The 15,009-nt window shown below is 38.6% G+C and overlaps 1 protein-coding gene across 2 annotated transcripts in view; it reads right to left on the bottom strand.

The window, feature by feature from the left end:
• The window catches only part of celf3b (cugbp, Elav-like family member 3b), a 59,705-nt gene that overhangs the window by 5,336 nt on the left and 39,360 nt on the right, over window positions 1-15,009 (bottom strand). For both annotated transcript variants that reach the window (XR_008649024.1, XM_033981095.2), the window contains exons 4-12: window positions 12,601-12,649; window positions 10,757-10,885; window positions 10,284-10,363; window positions 9,064-9,219; window positions 6,954-7,098; window positions 5,905-6,054; window positions 5,106-5,168; window positions 3,957-4,061; window positions 1,936-2,079 (exon numbers count right to left, since the gene is read on the bottom strand). Coding sequence is in view for 1 of the 2 variants with exons in the window: in XM_033981095.2 (XP_033836986.1) it covers window positions 1,936-2,079; window positions 3,957-4,061; window positions 5,106-5,168; window positions 5,905-6,054; window positions 6,954-7,098; window positions 9,064-9,219; window positions 10,284-10,363; window positions 10,757-10,885; window positions 12,601-12,649 (1,021 nt within the window). In the remaining variant the exon portion in view is untranslated. The remainder of the gene's footprint in view (window positions 1-1,935; window positions 2,080-3,956; window positions 4,062-5,105; window positions 5,169-5,904; window positions 6,055-6,953; window positions 7,099-9,063; window positions 9,220-10,283; window positions 10,364-10,756; window positions 10,886-12,600; window positions 12,650-15,009) is intronic.

Below are 15,009 nucleotides of genomic sequence, written 5' to 3'. Positions count from 1 at the left end.
AGGGAGGAAAAGAGAGACAATGAGGGGACAGAGAGAAAGAGGGAGGGAGAGAGAGAAAATGAGGGGACAGAGAGAATGAGGGGACAGAGAAAGAGGGAGGAAGAGAGAGACAATGAGGGGACAGAGAGAAAGAGGGAGGGAGAGAGAGAAAATGAGGGGACAGAGAGAAAGAGGGAGGGAGAGAGAGAGAATGAGGGGACAGAGAGAAAGAGGGAGGAAGAGAGAGACAATGAGGGGACAGAGAGAAAGAGGGAGAGAGAGAGACAATGAGAGGACAGAGAGAAAGAGGGGGAGAGAGAGACAATTGAGGGGACAGAGAGAAAGTGGGAGGGAGAGAGAGACAATGAGGGGACAGAGAGAAAGAGGGAGAGAGAGAGACAATTGAGGGGACAGAGAGAAAGTGGGAGGGAGAGAGAGACAATGAGAGGACAGGAGAAGAAGGAGGAAGAGAGAAAATAAGGGGACAGGGGAGAGAGGGAGAGAGAGAGAGAATGAGGGGACAGAGAGAAAGAGGGAGAGAGAATGAGGGACCGAGGGGAGAGAGAGGGAGGGAGAGAAGGAGAGAATATGGAGGGCCAGGGGAAATAGGGAGGGAGAGAGAGAGAGAATGGGGGGACAGGAGAGGAAGAAGTACAGAGAGAGACAGAGAATGAGGGGACAGCGGGAAAGAGGGAGGAAGAGAGTATGGGGGCAGGGAGAGAGAGGAAGAGAAAGAGTATGGGGTGCAAATGGATAGAGACAGAGAGAGAGAATATGGGGGGGCAGAGGGGAGAGAGAGGGAGGAATAGAGAGAGAGAATGCAGCAGGGCAAGGGAGAAGGAGAGAGGGAGAGGGAAAGAATGGGGGCGAGGGGGACAGAGAGAGGGAGAGTATGGGGGCAGAGAGGAGAGAGGGGGAGAGGGACAGAGAGAGTATGGGGGACGGGGGAAAGAGGGAGAGAGAATCGGAGGGGGCAGGGTGGAGAGAGAGAACTGAAAGAAAATAAAACATGAGTGTGTGAGTTTGTAAATGTGTGTTATTTCAATTCTCAATTCACTTTTGACACATTCACTGTATTTATTTATTTATTAATAAATTATTAATCTGTGTTTGTTGCATGTGTCCCTATTAAAATAAATAATAAAATGAAATAAATAAAAAAAATCTATTATTCTAAGATTCTAATTGTTCAAGCTGTGAGAGCAGTTTCATTACATCAAACGTGCTGTTAAATCCAGATGATAATAATATAGTTTACATTATTTAAAGTGTCATAGATTTTTGCTTCTAAAATTATAACTTTTTTTTTCTTATTATTTCTTAATTTTAGGCTTTTTCTAGTGACAAAGAAATATTACAATTTAGATTCAGAATTTCTGATTGTGATTTCAAGAGATTAAAGTTATTTACATGCATTTGAATATTAACATAACCTAATTAATTTGACTTGTTTTAAAATATTTAATTTGCACTGAACCAGTTTGCAAATTATTTTAAATGTTCACAATGACTTTAGCCCAAGTTAAACATAAAAAAAACAAGTTGCGTGTGGAGGTTTTAATAATAACTAAGTGCCAACATCAAGGTCAATGTTCTATATGAATAAAACTGAATTGAACTGAGATATTGCTGTTATAAATTCTAGTAATTACTGAGATTAACTAACGACTTTTTTCAATTAATCTATTAATCTTGACCTGCCTGGATACACGCCATTAAACCCAGTGCAACCTCTGCAGGAAAACAAAAACAAAGCTGTCGATCGTAGTATGCAAATAAAGGTGAGTGTTTTTTGTCCTTTAAACGCCCCCTCCTCCTCCGTCTCTCCTTCTCTCCCTCCCTCTCTCCTCCATTTGTCCTCTCCTCCGTCTGACACACCTGTCCTTCCCCCTCTCCTCTTCCTCTTCCTCTCTCTCTTTCGCTCTTTTTACCCGTCTGTTTCTGATTATGTCTCACCGAAGCATTTGCTCTGATTTGTGGCGCGGTCCACAAACACTTTGGCGGAGATGACATTGCCGAAAGGGAGGAACATTTGGAGCATCTCGGAGTCGCTGAACTCCTGGGGCAGGTGGTAAATGAAGATGTTACAGCCCTCCGGACCTGAAACACACACACACACGAGTACACACACACACAGACGGAGCGTTAGGAGCAGACGCATAAATCAAAAACAGGTGACGAAATATGAAAAAAGAAATGAATAAGACCCTTCACTGCAAAAAACCCCCAAAAAAACACGATATGAGACACTTGACTCCAAACACAGATACACAGTGTACTACAGACGTGTACTTTCTCCTTCACAAGACCGTTAACTATAAATAACTTGAACTTAGAATATCGAGCGCAACACTGGGGCGAGAAGTACTCTTTTTTTTTTTTGTTATTTAAGTAAAAGTATAGATACCAAAGCAAAAAAATACTCAAATAAAAGTGAAAGTGTCATATGAAACATGTGCTTAAGCAGAAGTAGGTAAAAGTACATGTTTAAAAATGTACGTAAAGAGTTAAAAGTACAAGTATTTCACACAGATTTTGAGGTCTAAAGCTTCAGATGTAGTGATTTTGATACAGATTTGTGCTGAATTTTCAACAGAAACAATTGAATCCATAATTGTTTTTGTTTTTTTTTTTAGCTGTTTTTATTTTTGTATATTTGTGTTTGCTTTGCTTAAAAATAACCCCTCAGCCTTTACTGCAAGTTAAAAAATAATAAAAACAAATACTTTTACTTTTCAGTCCTGTTCAAAAATGTTGTGGAGTAGAGAGTACAAATACTGCTCTTAAATGTAGTGAAGTAAAAGTAAAAAATTATCCAAAAATATCCAGTTTAAAATGTACTTAAGTAAAGTGCAGATACCTAAAAGTACAGTACTTTATTACTTTTACTTTGTTACGTTACACCACTGTTTTCTAACACATTAACAAAACTCGGCCAGTGTCTCTTTTCATTTCTTCCTCGAATTTTTCAGTGTCAAATCATCTATTTATTTTATTATTTATTTTATTTTCATATTTTAGTAGAAGTACATGTATTTTTCTGTGTCCTCAGCGTTAAGTAAATAATTTAGATATTTTTTTAAACTTTAATAATGATGTTTTATTCACTATTACCCAAATATATCACACAAAATGAGCTTGTTTATATTTAATGATTTGGTTTTCAAGCCAATTATTCACTCTCCATCATTTGAGTTGCCAGATCCTAAGAGTCCAACTGCAAAAACACATCTCTGTATTTTTGTTTTTGCTACCATCTTCTGCAGGTATTATAATGTGGAGTGGATTTTATATTTATATTTTGATAGGAGTAAAACAGCTACAGAAAGCGTAAACCGTAAGCCTCTGATAACGTTTTAAAATGGCACTTATCTGTTTAAATCCAGGTTCAAACGCTTCTGTTCAGCTGTGCATGCGACTCTTCTCTTTTAACATTAATTTTACGCTGATTATCTATGTTTTGCTTTGCTATATTGTGATTTTAACGTCTTTCTTATTCCGTAAAACACTTATATCGAAGTATCGTGCCGTACAAACAACGCAAACATGTCGCTTTCCCTGTTTTTCCGAATGAACTCTTCAATTTTTCCTGTTTCTTTTGAGCACGAAAAGGTCAAACGGTACAAATTTCATGTACAGAACTGCGCAACTCAACCTGCTCAAATGAAATTAACTTAGTAATAAAGTAAAAGGACAAAAGGACACTCTGTCATATACTGTAATGTGTCCCTGTATCTGACAGCGAAAGGCATCCCAGGTCCTGTGGTAATTGCAGTACTATTTTGAAACCAGTCCCACTACTTACATTTAAGTGCAATTTTCTTGACCGTGAATCAATTTCCAAACATAAAAAATAATTTGAACTCATCTGAACTATATATACATGCTATTTCATCATTTAAACTTGTGTAGTAGTGTTTTTTACAGTGCAGGACGAGGGGGGGCGTGTCCCGATAACACACAGGAAGTCTCCTCACCTTCTCTCTGCTGCTGTTGCTGGGGCTGCTGGTGTTGCTGGGTAACCAATGTGGGTTGCTGGGGGAACGGCTGCCCGACCAATCCGTACGCAGCCGGGTACGCCGCTATTGGGGGAGACAGGACAGTAACATCATCTGATTGGCCCGAAACAACAGGTGGCAACATCTCACTGACCAATGCCGCGGCTCGATTTCAACCAAAAAACATGAAGGTGAAAACAATTAAATGTAACAGTGGGTTCAGTGGAGCAAGTCAAACAATAACAGACTAGGGCTCTGACATTTGGGTATTAAAAGAATTGATGAGGGGTACAGATGGGGATATTGACTCAGAGGGCAGGATCAGTCTGGAAAAAGTCACATTTGATATAAACCCAGACAAATTAGTACATCTGTGTTGTCTAGGGTCGTTTTAATGTTGTTTTTATGTCTAGACAGGGTTTGGTCCGTCTCTTTTTTTATTTCATGCTACGGGGTGTATTCAGGCTCACACACACACGCACACACACTCATACACACACAGAAAAAGTAGGACTAAACCAGGACTAGGGTTAACGCACATGTGTCCTGGTTTGAGCTCGGTTTAGTCCTGGTGTAGTCGTCGTTTGGTCCTGTTCTAGTCCTGGTTTAGTTCTGGTTTAGTGTCAGTTTAGTGTGTGTAAGGGAGCGTTCACATTTGCACTTTCACTACATCTAAAATGACTCTGATCTGGGACAAAATCCGGCATTAAACCTGGACTAGACCCGGACTAAAACAGGACTAGAACTGGACCAAAACTAAGACTATATAAGGATGTAAACTGGGCTCATACCGGGACCGGACCAGAGATTTCCACTCACATTACTATTCAAATACTGGACTTTATGCATAATTCTTTATTTAAAAACAAATCAAGTTTTAAGATTTCAATTTAGTTCAATTTAAAGTGTAAATTAGAATGTAGAAATTTCAAACTCCACAGCTCAAAGTAAAAAAAAATTGATTCTTCTTTTAGAGTTTTTAAAGTAGAGATTGATTCAAAATGGCGTCACATGACTGGAAAATACTGATTGTGAAAGATAGATTCATTGCGCTATGTTGTTTGTAATTCCTCACCATCCTAAAGTATCTGTATCTCTTATTCTTATGCATTTCTTTTTGATACTAACCTGTGTAATGCTGCATTCCTGCATAAGCCTGCTGTAGAGGGTCCAAAGCAGCCGGGCTTTGGGCTGTGGAAACAAATGCAAAGAACATAACATTTTAAATACAAGGAGGGTGGCTTATTCTATTAATTACAACATGTTAAGTATTGCAATTGCGATTAGATTAGTATTGTCCGTTTAAGATGTAGGGCACACTGCAAACTACGTAAGGAGCATTGAGAAAGAACTAAAACATGAACTAATAAAAGAATCCCATGCATTTTAGAACATGTTTGTACACGTCTAAACTACAGAAACAACAAGATTTTTCTATAAACTGACAGGATATTTTGTTCTTTGCAGAAAACATCCTAAATAACTGCAGTTTTTGTCATTTTATAACTGCCCAAAAGTCAAATTATAATCTTGATTGCAACAAATTGTTCAGCCCTATTTTTTCCCTCTGAATTATAGTATCAAAAGTCTATGTCAGGGCCGTCCAAACTACGGCCCAGGGGCCAAATATGGCCCTCAGACCACTTTTTTTTGGCCGTCATGCCTCCTCATAAACTGGCCCAATTGATCAGGAATAATTTTTTACTACAAACTGAAGAAATTCTATGTCTATAACCTGAATAACATCACTTTGCATTGTGACGCAGACCTAAAAATAATCTTCCAAGTCTTATTAACGGTACAACGGTACAACTGACTCCCTGTATTGACACCGGTTTGTAGCCCTCTGCTTCAAATATGTTTCAGTAGGTTCAGTTGGTCTATGGTACATATATTATTGTACATATATGGTACATATTGTAAGTACCTTGATATGGATGAACCCCGTTGGTGTACAGTGTCTCGGTTGCTTGTTGTCCGTTGGTGGGGGCAGGAACACTGCTGTATCCGTTGACTCCGATCGGTGGAGGCAGCGCTGGCACAGGTGTAGCCGCAATTGTGGGCGGAGTGTTTGTACCTGGAAACAACAGGAGACATCATGAATTACAGACTTAATAATTTTACTTACTTTTTCAATGTAGTTTGTTGTAAAAATCTCACTATACACTAGACATCCAATAGAAATGATGGAAAATTACACGATGTAGAAACAAAACGCAATATTTATCTGCGTCTCTGTGTACATTTGCTTATATATTATGCGTTAACAAGTCTCTTAAACATTTATTATTTCATGTTTTATAACTTAATACAATGAATATGTATGGAAACTATAAGTAGTAAGTAAATAGACTAAAACACCGCTGATTTCTGTGATTTTAAAACTTTTATAATGCCAGCAGAGGGGGCAAGAACTGGAGTTAAGCGGTTTAAATACTGCTAAAAACGATAGCTGCTCCTTATAAGCAATGTCACGCTTTTTAGTGCATGTAATTTGAGCAATGAAAAGGTGTATGGACCACCTTATGACATCATCTGGTGAAACAGAGCATTTTGAGACTCAATATGCAGGATCACTCAGACATATTGTGATATAAAACAGAACTCAAGTATGTTTTTCATTAGGGAACATTATAATTGTTATGAAATGCAATAAAGTTAACCTAGCGTAACATAAGGGGTGTTTAAAATTAAGCAGAAAATAGAGCTACATTGCTTTAGATTTGCGATATATATTGTTAAAAAGTCAGATTCTGTTCACAGCGCACATCGTAAACAACTCCAGAAGCGTGAACATTTGACAGACTGAAATCTGAACTGATAAACTAACAAAAAAACCTCATGCATTTCAGGATAATTCTGCCAACTCAAATTTCCCTTTCGATTTGATTACATCGTGTGCAGCCCTGGTACACAAAACCGTGATTTCGTCGCGAGTTTGTTCCTGGCAGGAGCGTGAGCAGAGCATGTTTTTACCCGACGACGGTGTGATGGGTGTGATGGGCGCGGCGATGATCCCGTTGGCGTTGAGAGCCGCCATCTGCTGCATCTGTACCGCGGCAACTGTTGCCACCGGAGACAAGTACGCTGACTGGGCAACCAGGGCCTGCTGTTGGACAAGCTGTAGACAGAAGAGCCAGAGGAAAGGTTAACGCAAATGACTGCTCTAATTGATTCTACAATGACAATAAAGAGTTATGCTAAACGAGGAGGACGAGCGCTGCGAAAAGGGAGGGATCGTAGGAGGTAACAGCACTTTAATCCAGAATATTACATTTATCTAAGTAGATTTAACTCCCGGTAGTTAAGAAAATTCAATTATTTGTAGATTTGTAGCATTTTTTTCCAAATATTTCATACATATTATCAAACTGCGTCTTCAGATATGGACTAAATATAGAGTAAACGTAATACAATTGTAAAACTTTTGAAATTAGGTAAAAGTTTACGTTTTGAGATAAGGTTTTAAATCCAATCATCCAATCAGAAAGCACTAAAAGTTTGTAATAGTTCTGAATTGCATGGACCGATTTAAACGAATAACACGCATCGTCCACTCCTACTTTTTTCTTATTTTATGTTTAAGTTTCAGAAATATCATATATATAAAATAAGCGAAGGTGCACTTTAATTGACTTTGCGCTCTACAAATGAACTCGCCTTCGATAGCTCTGGTCATACAAGTTCATAAATACATTTAAATACGATCAGACTTTTTTGCAGTGAAAGCAAAACGAGTCGGCTAAGTGAACCGGGGAAACGGTGAGAGACAAAGAGGCGATGGTAGAGGAGGGGACAGGCAGAGGGGATGATGGAGGAATAGATGAATAGAGATCTAATTACAGGCCCATTATGTCCCTAGTCAGTGGGTTAATGTCGGTGTGTAGCGGGAAAGCTAATGCCGGATGACGTATGTTCTGTTGTCTAGGTAACAGCATTAGCCACAATTAGGGCTCTGATAGCCTCTTCAAACTTATTAGATCCTTTCACAGGCGCAGCGCTCTCCGTGTGCACTGTGTTGATGGTTTCGAGATGTTTTGTGTTGTTTAGTTTATCGGTAAGTGGGTTGAACTCTATATCTGTTACAGCTTATTTTAAAATGATGATTCTGTTCATATTAGTGCATATGTCAGACTTGTCCACGCTGCTAAAAATTACAAACTAAATACAATATCTAGCATTGGTTGAAATTGTTTGAATTAGGGAAATTTTAATCTTGATTTTACCATTCATTAGTTTAGATGCTCTTGACTTGTGCGTTGACGGCCTGTGTGTGTTGTATGTTGTGTGTATATGTGGGGACACTTGCCTGTGCGTTGACAGCCTGTGTGTATGTGTTGTGTGTTCTGTGTGTATGTGAGGAGACTTGCCTGTGCATTGACGGCCTGTGTGTATGTGTTGTGTGTTCTGTGTGTATGTGAGGACACTTGCCTGTGCGTTGACGGCCTGTGTGTGTTGTATGTTGTGTGTGTATGTGAGGACACTTGCCTGTGCGTTGACGGCCTGTGTGTGTTGTATGTTGTGTGTATATGTGGGGACACTTGCCTGTGCGTTGACGGCCTGTGTGTGTTGTATGTTGTGTGTATATGTGGGGACACTTGCCTGTGCGTTGACGGCCTGTGTGTGTTGTATGTTCTGTGTGTATGTGGGGACACTTGCCTGTGCGTTGACAGCCTGTGTGTGTTGTATGTTGTGTGTATATGTGGGGACACTTGCCTGTGCGTTGACGGCCTGTGTGTGTTGTATGGTGTGTGTTGTATGTTGTGTGTGTATGTGAGGACACTTGCCTGTGCGTTGACGGCCTGTGTGTGTTGTATGTTGTGTGTATATGTGGGGACACTTGCCTGTGCGTTGACGGCCTGTGTGTGTTGTATGTTGTGTGTATATGTGGGGACACTTGCCTGTGCGTTGACGGCATGTGTGTGTTGTATGTTCTGTGTGTATGTGGGGACACTTGCCTGTGCGTTGACAGCCTGTGTGTGTTGTATGTTGTGTGTATATGTGGGGACACTTGCCTGTGCGTTGACGGCCTGTGTGTGTTGTATGGTGTGTGTTGTATGTTGTGTATGTATGTGGGGACACTTGCCTGTGCGTTGACGGCCTGTGTGTATGCGTTGTATGCGGGGAAGTTGAGGGTCATGGGGCTGAAGATGCCGAGCTGAGAGGCCACCTGCTGCATCCTCCGGAGCCCTCTCTCCTTCTCTGTGTCTGCGAACTTCACCACGAGGCTCGACGACGCCCCCTGTGCACACAAGGGAGAAATGAATAATGGATTGACTGGTAGTACACAAATAAACCAATAAATAGAAAAACAAACGCTAAATCCAGCACTGCAGAAATGTAAAAGCTGCTCGAGGAATTTTTCAGTGACCAAACCCAACATGTTTTATCTCAATTTTTTATTTATCTTTGTTTTTAGTTCTTTATTTACACAGGGAGAGCCCAATGAGAGCACTCAGACTCGTGTTTTCATGGATGCCCTATTCAAGTACGGGAATACAAACGAAAAACAAACAAAAGTATGAAACGAGCACAAAAGTCCATTTAAAACATAAAAAATCTACCAAATTGAATGACATTTTTTTTCAGCCATTTTTGTTATTTGTTGTTTGTTAAATTATATAAAAATTTATCTTTGATCAATATTTTTAAAAAAATCCAGTCCGAAACAATAGTGATCCAATTAGAGCTGTTGTCCTTCGGCTGTTTTGTAGATAATTTTGTTGAATAAAATAAAAAACTTGTCAAATACCAAAGTAATATTAAGATTCAAGTTAAAGTTTAATTAATAAAGATTCATTTTTGTGCGAAATACCCACACTAAAAAGACACAAAGGTACACGTTATAAATATTAAAAACAACATTTCTGTATAAACTATACACAGGTGTAGTGATACGTTTAAGTGAGGTTGTAAAATGGATTTGAGCAGCTGTATTAGAGAGCAGCAGAGGTTTAAAGTGCCATTACCAGTGATGATATGTGCCATCTCGGTGTGTTAACGGGGCCAGTGCTCCCTGTTTATTAATTCATGACTTTTCTCTGTCCATTGAATCCTTTTATGGGACACAGGGGACACGGGACGGGCCAAGTATAGGTTTGGAACATTATTACTTACACATCTTTAAGAGCCTCCAGCCCTGTACAGCAGTAAAACCATCATGTTCTATTCATGGGGTTCAGCTTCCTATTATGTGCACATTTTTACCATTCAAAAGGTATAATATTTAGTTTTAAATTGTGAATCACTATGGCAGCGGTCCTAGTTTTTCCCGTGGATCGCACCGGCCGCATGGGAAGGACTCACCGGCATCGTGCGGCTGCCGTGGAGACTGTTGATTGCCGCTTGGGCCTCGGCATGAGACTGGAATTTTACGAATGCGCATCCTGCAAGAAAAATAAGAACATAACATTATTTAAAGCCACACTATGTCACTTTTCTGGTAAGAGATCAGTCCCTTGCTTGTCTGTATGAAGTCGTTATTGCTTTGCTTGGACTGTCCCGTAGTTATCATCGCTCCACAGATATGACCTGTTGCCGCTGGTTGTGCTGCCTGCTTCTACTCAAATTAATGCCATACTGTGGGACTTTCCAGGCAAAGCAATAACGTTTCCATGGAGACAGTCCATCGGAAATGTAGATTTTTAGAGGCGTCATCGGTCAGGTTATCTGCAGCTTTTGTGATTTGACTTGAGTAACTTCTGTTCATTTTTTATTATTTTATTAAACTACTTCATTGGAGTTGATGTAGTACTAAATGCAGTAGTATTTGTGTGTACCTTTGCTGGTGCCGTCGGGTCCTCTGAGCACAGTACACTCGTCTATGCTTCCGAAGGGTTCAAACAGCCGCCTGACGTCTTCATCGCTCTGCTGTTTTCCCAACATGCCCACAAACAGTTTTCTGTCCTCTGAGACGGAGCACAAAAGGAGAGGGGAAAATGAAATTAGCCCCGGATGCAGGGTCGTACGCAGAATTTATGATACACTGAGGTCCATTAAAGTCCTGGTTTAGTTCTGGTTCGTGCAGTCCTTCCTCAAGCCTGGTGTAGTCCGTCGTTAGTCCTTGTTTAGTCCTGGTTTAGTCCTGGTTTAGTCCTTGTTTAGTCCTGGTTCGTGGAGTGTTTTTTGAGTCCTGGTATAGACCTACGTTAGTCCTTGTTTAGTCCTTGTTTAGTCCTTGTTTAATCCTTGTTTAGTCCTGGTTTAGTTCTGGTTCATGCAGTCCTGGTGTAGTCCTACGTTAGCCCTTGTTTGGTCCTGGTTTGGTCCTGGTTTAGTTCTGCTTTAGCTCTGGTTTAGTTCTGGTTCATGCAGTCCTTGTTTTGTACTAGTGTAGTCTGATGTTAGACCTTGTTTAGTCCTGGTTTAGTTCTGGTTCACGCAGTCCTTTCTAAGTCCTGGTTTAGTCCTACGTTTGTCCTTGTTTAGTTCTGGTTTAGTCCTGGTTTAGTCCTGGTGTAGTTTTATGTTAGTCCTTGTTTAGTCTTGATTTAGTTCTTGTTCACTCAGTCTTTTTTTAATCCTGGTGTAGTCCTACTTTAGTCCTTGTTTAGTCCTGGTTTAGTTCTGGTTCATGCAGTCATTTCTAAGTCCTGGCTTAGTCCTACTTTAGTCCTTGTTTAGTCCTGGTTTAGTTTTGGTTTAGTCCTGGTTTAGTCCTGGTTTAGTTTTGGTTTAGTCCTGGTTTACTTCTGGTTCATGCAGTCATTTCTGCGTCCTGGTGTAGACCTACTTTAGTCCTTGTTTAGTCCTGGTTTAGTTCTCGTTCACACAGTCTTTGATTAGTCCTGGTGTAGTCCTAGTGCAGTCCTACATTAGTCCTTGTTTAGTCCGTGTTTTGTTCTAGCTTAGTTCTGGTTTAGTTCTACTTTTGTCCTGCTTTAAAGTTTATAAATGTTGTTCTTGATTTAGTCCTGGTTTTGTTCAGTTACATGGTTTAGTCCTGGTTCACATTTAGCCCCAGGTTCCCTTCTTGAGCCCTAGTTTAGTCCTGGTTTAGTCTTGATGTTCCTGGTTAGACCTTAATAGTTTTGGTTTATATTACACAATCCTTCTTGAGCAGTACTTTAACCTTTCGTAGGTTACTCCGGGTTTAGTCCTGGTTTTGGTAAATGATCTAGCCCTGGTTCGTATGACAGTCCTTCTTGAGCCCTTGTTTAGTCCTATACTAGTCCTGGATTAGTCTGGGCCGGTTTAGTCCTAGTTTAGTCCTAGTTTGGTCCCTTTTTTTCCCAGATCAGCCCCAGTTTTCACAGTATATACATATCTTGACCTGGTTTAGTCCTGGGTCATATAATCCTTATTGTTCCCCAGTTTCGTGTTTGTTCTAAACTAAATAAAAATGCTATAATTCCCTTTTACTATAAACTAAATTTAGGAATATTTTTGTCACACAGCAAAAAAGAAATAAATAAAGGATGATAAATTAATAATATGAAAAAGTGGAGACAAAACCCATGTCCAGTGCTGCGTATTGAAACACAAGGAACACATCTAAGTCCAAGTCCAGTCCTCGTCATGAACTGGCAGAGCTCCCACAGTTCTCCAGCGGGGGGCAGTGTTCACTATGGGGTGATGTAATTATGAGAGAGACTGAGAGGTGTGGATTGGACAAGTGTCTCACCTCCTCTGCCCTCGCTGTCCGCCGGCTTCACCTGGATCGGCCGGTTCATCTGTGGAACAAACACAAACAGGTGCTCAACATAAGGACCTACAAGGTGCCAACAAGATGATAAGGAAGAGGAGGAGGGAAAATATTGTGTGAAGTATGTCTCGAATTTAAGGAAAAAATGAGCAAAAAGAGAGAAAAATTGATAAAAATGAAAATTGCAATAATGAGATATATTGTTGATTCTATGCATGTGTTGGGTTAGAGACGGGATAATCACAACACAGATTTTATCCCATCAGATTTACAAATATTTGACTTGTAAAGGTGCAAGAAATAAGCTTTAAATAAAATTAAAATAAATAAATACATGAATAAATAAATAAATAAAATAAAAAATATATAATAAATAAATAAAAATAATCGAATACAAATAAAATAAATAAAAATAAAATAATACAAAAAAAATAAATAAATTGAATAGTTTTGACAAATTTTGATTTTTTTTAGTAGCTTAGGTAAGCTTAAAAATAAACTTTAGATAAAATAAAAATAAATAAATAAATACATGAATAAATAAATAAAAATAAAATAAATAAAAATAAATAAATAAATACAAAATAGTTAAATTAAAAATAAAATAAAATAAATTGAATAGTTTTGACAAATTTGGATTGTTTTAGTTCATAGATTTGCTATGTAATTTATTTTTTTTTGTTTACCAGTAGAGTAAGATTTGTTCATTTAAATGTATGAAAGATTCTAATCTAAATGTTTCTATCTATGTCCTCAGATACGGGATAAACATGTTCAAATCAAATATAACTTTTACTGATAACGATTCTAATGCTGATATATTCTTAACACTGGACATGTTGTTTATATTAAAATTTGGGGTTTTGGTTATTATCTTGTTTCAGTAATAAATAAAATTGTAAAAAAAAAATAAAAACAATCTTGCAAGTGAAATAACCCATAGCTAGTATCAAGTAAAAAAAAAAAAAAAAAGAGAAGTGGTCAGATCCAACCTCGTTTGAACTGACTCTATTTATTTGCAGTGAGTTTAATCAGGGTGAGCAGGTGACAGGTGCTTCGTTCCTTCTCCGAGCGTTAAGTCTCGTCTAGTGTAAACAAATGAGGCACCTTTGGGCGTCTGATGTTACATATGACACAGATTGGAGTAGGAGGGATTGGGAAGTGACGGGATTAAGGAAACAGGCCAACTGATCGGGATTACACAAGAAGAAACCCGGATTAGATGAGCTACAGGAGTGTGGGCTGAGATAGAGATAAGAGCCGCAAAGCAAATGTAGAGGAGGCGCTATGGCAACAAGTATACACGAAACAGATGCAAATAAAAACGTCTGGAGCGTTTCAAAATGATCTTGATAACTAGGATTAGACAGTGTTATGAAATACACCGCATGCTAGTTTTTGGTTTTCTGTAAATTGAAAAAAATGTGCTTAAACGTGGATTTTAGTTAATGATTAGTTTAGGTTTACGGAGAAGTGGATTGTAACAAAGTAAAAGCAGGAAAGTACTATGCTTAAGTACACATTTTAGATATCTGTACTTTACAGTGGATACTTTTTACTTTAATTTCACTACATTTGAGAGCAGGAATCTGGATTTTATACTGCATTTTGGAATGAAAAGTAAAAATATTCTATCTATTTTTATACAAATAAAAATAGAGGTGTTTCTGTTGAACAAACTTAAGTACAAATCTTTATCAAAATCACTACATTTCAAGCCTTATAAAACCTCAAAATATGTGTGAAATACTTTAACTTCTTTCTCTTTAAGTAAATAGGTACTCTAATACTTTTGCTTTTACCTAAGTTTTTTTTTTTTTTCTTTTGCTCCAGTATCTGTTCTTCCATTAAGTGGCATTGTTTTAAGCAACTGTAATGAAGGTGCAAAACTGTTTAGCTAAGTTTACAACACAGCTTTTTGTGCCACAACTCCATTTTTCTTTATAACAATAATTGGACAATGTTTGAAATTAATCAGGAATATGCACGCAAGCTTTTAGTTTGTGTGTACGTCTGTGCTAAAACATTTGTTAATGGTTGAGTATAAGACAAACACATATAGATTGTTCTTGATAATGTAGTTTGGCAGTTTGGTTTTGAAATCCACCAGAAATATTCATGCTAGCTTTTAGTTTCTTGTTTACAGTGTAAGTTTAAAGGTCCTATATTACACAAAATGGACTCTTGTGAGGTTTAAGCCGTGTTATAATGCTGTCTTTGAGTCTGTCTACAACTCAAAAGCTCTCTGTTCCACCTTGTGATGCCATGCAGTGGTAGTTTTCAAGTTAACACCTCCTTTTACCTTTAGTTCATATAGATCGGCAACTCCAGAACTGAAATCATTTGAACGATTCTAGTGAAGATGTGTGGAGTTTAAAAACACAGTGA

Source organism: Periophthalmus magnuspinnatus, chromosome 16 (assembly GCF_009829125.3).
Source record: "Periophthalmus magnuspinnatus isolate fPerMag1 chromosome 16, fPerMag1.2.pri, whole genome shotgun sequence".
NCBI lineage: Eukaryota > Metazoa > Chordata > Actinopteri > Gobiiformes > Gobiidae > Periophthalmus > Periophthalmus magnuspinnatus.
The sequence above is the reverse complement of the archived record's forward strand: the minus strand, read 5'-3'. Positions and strand labels throughout refer to the sequence as shown.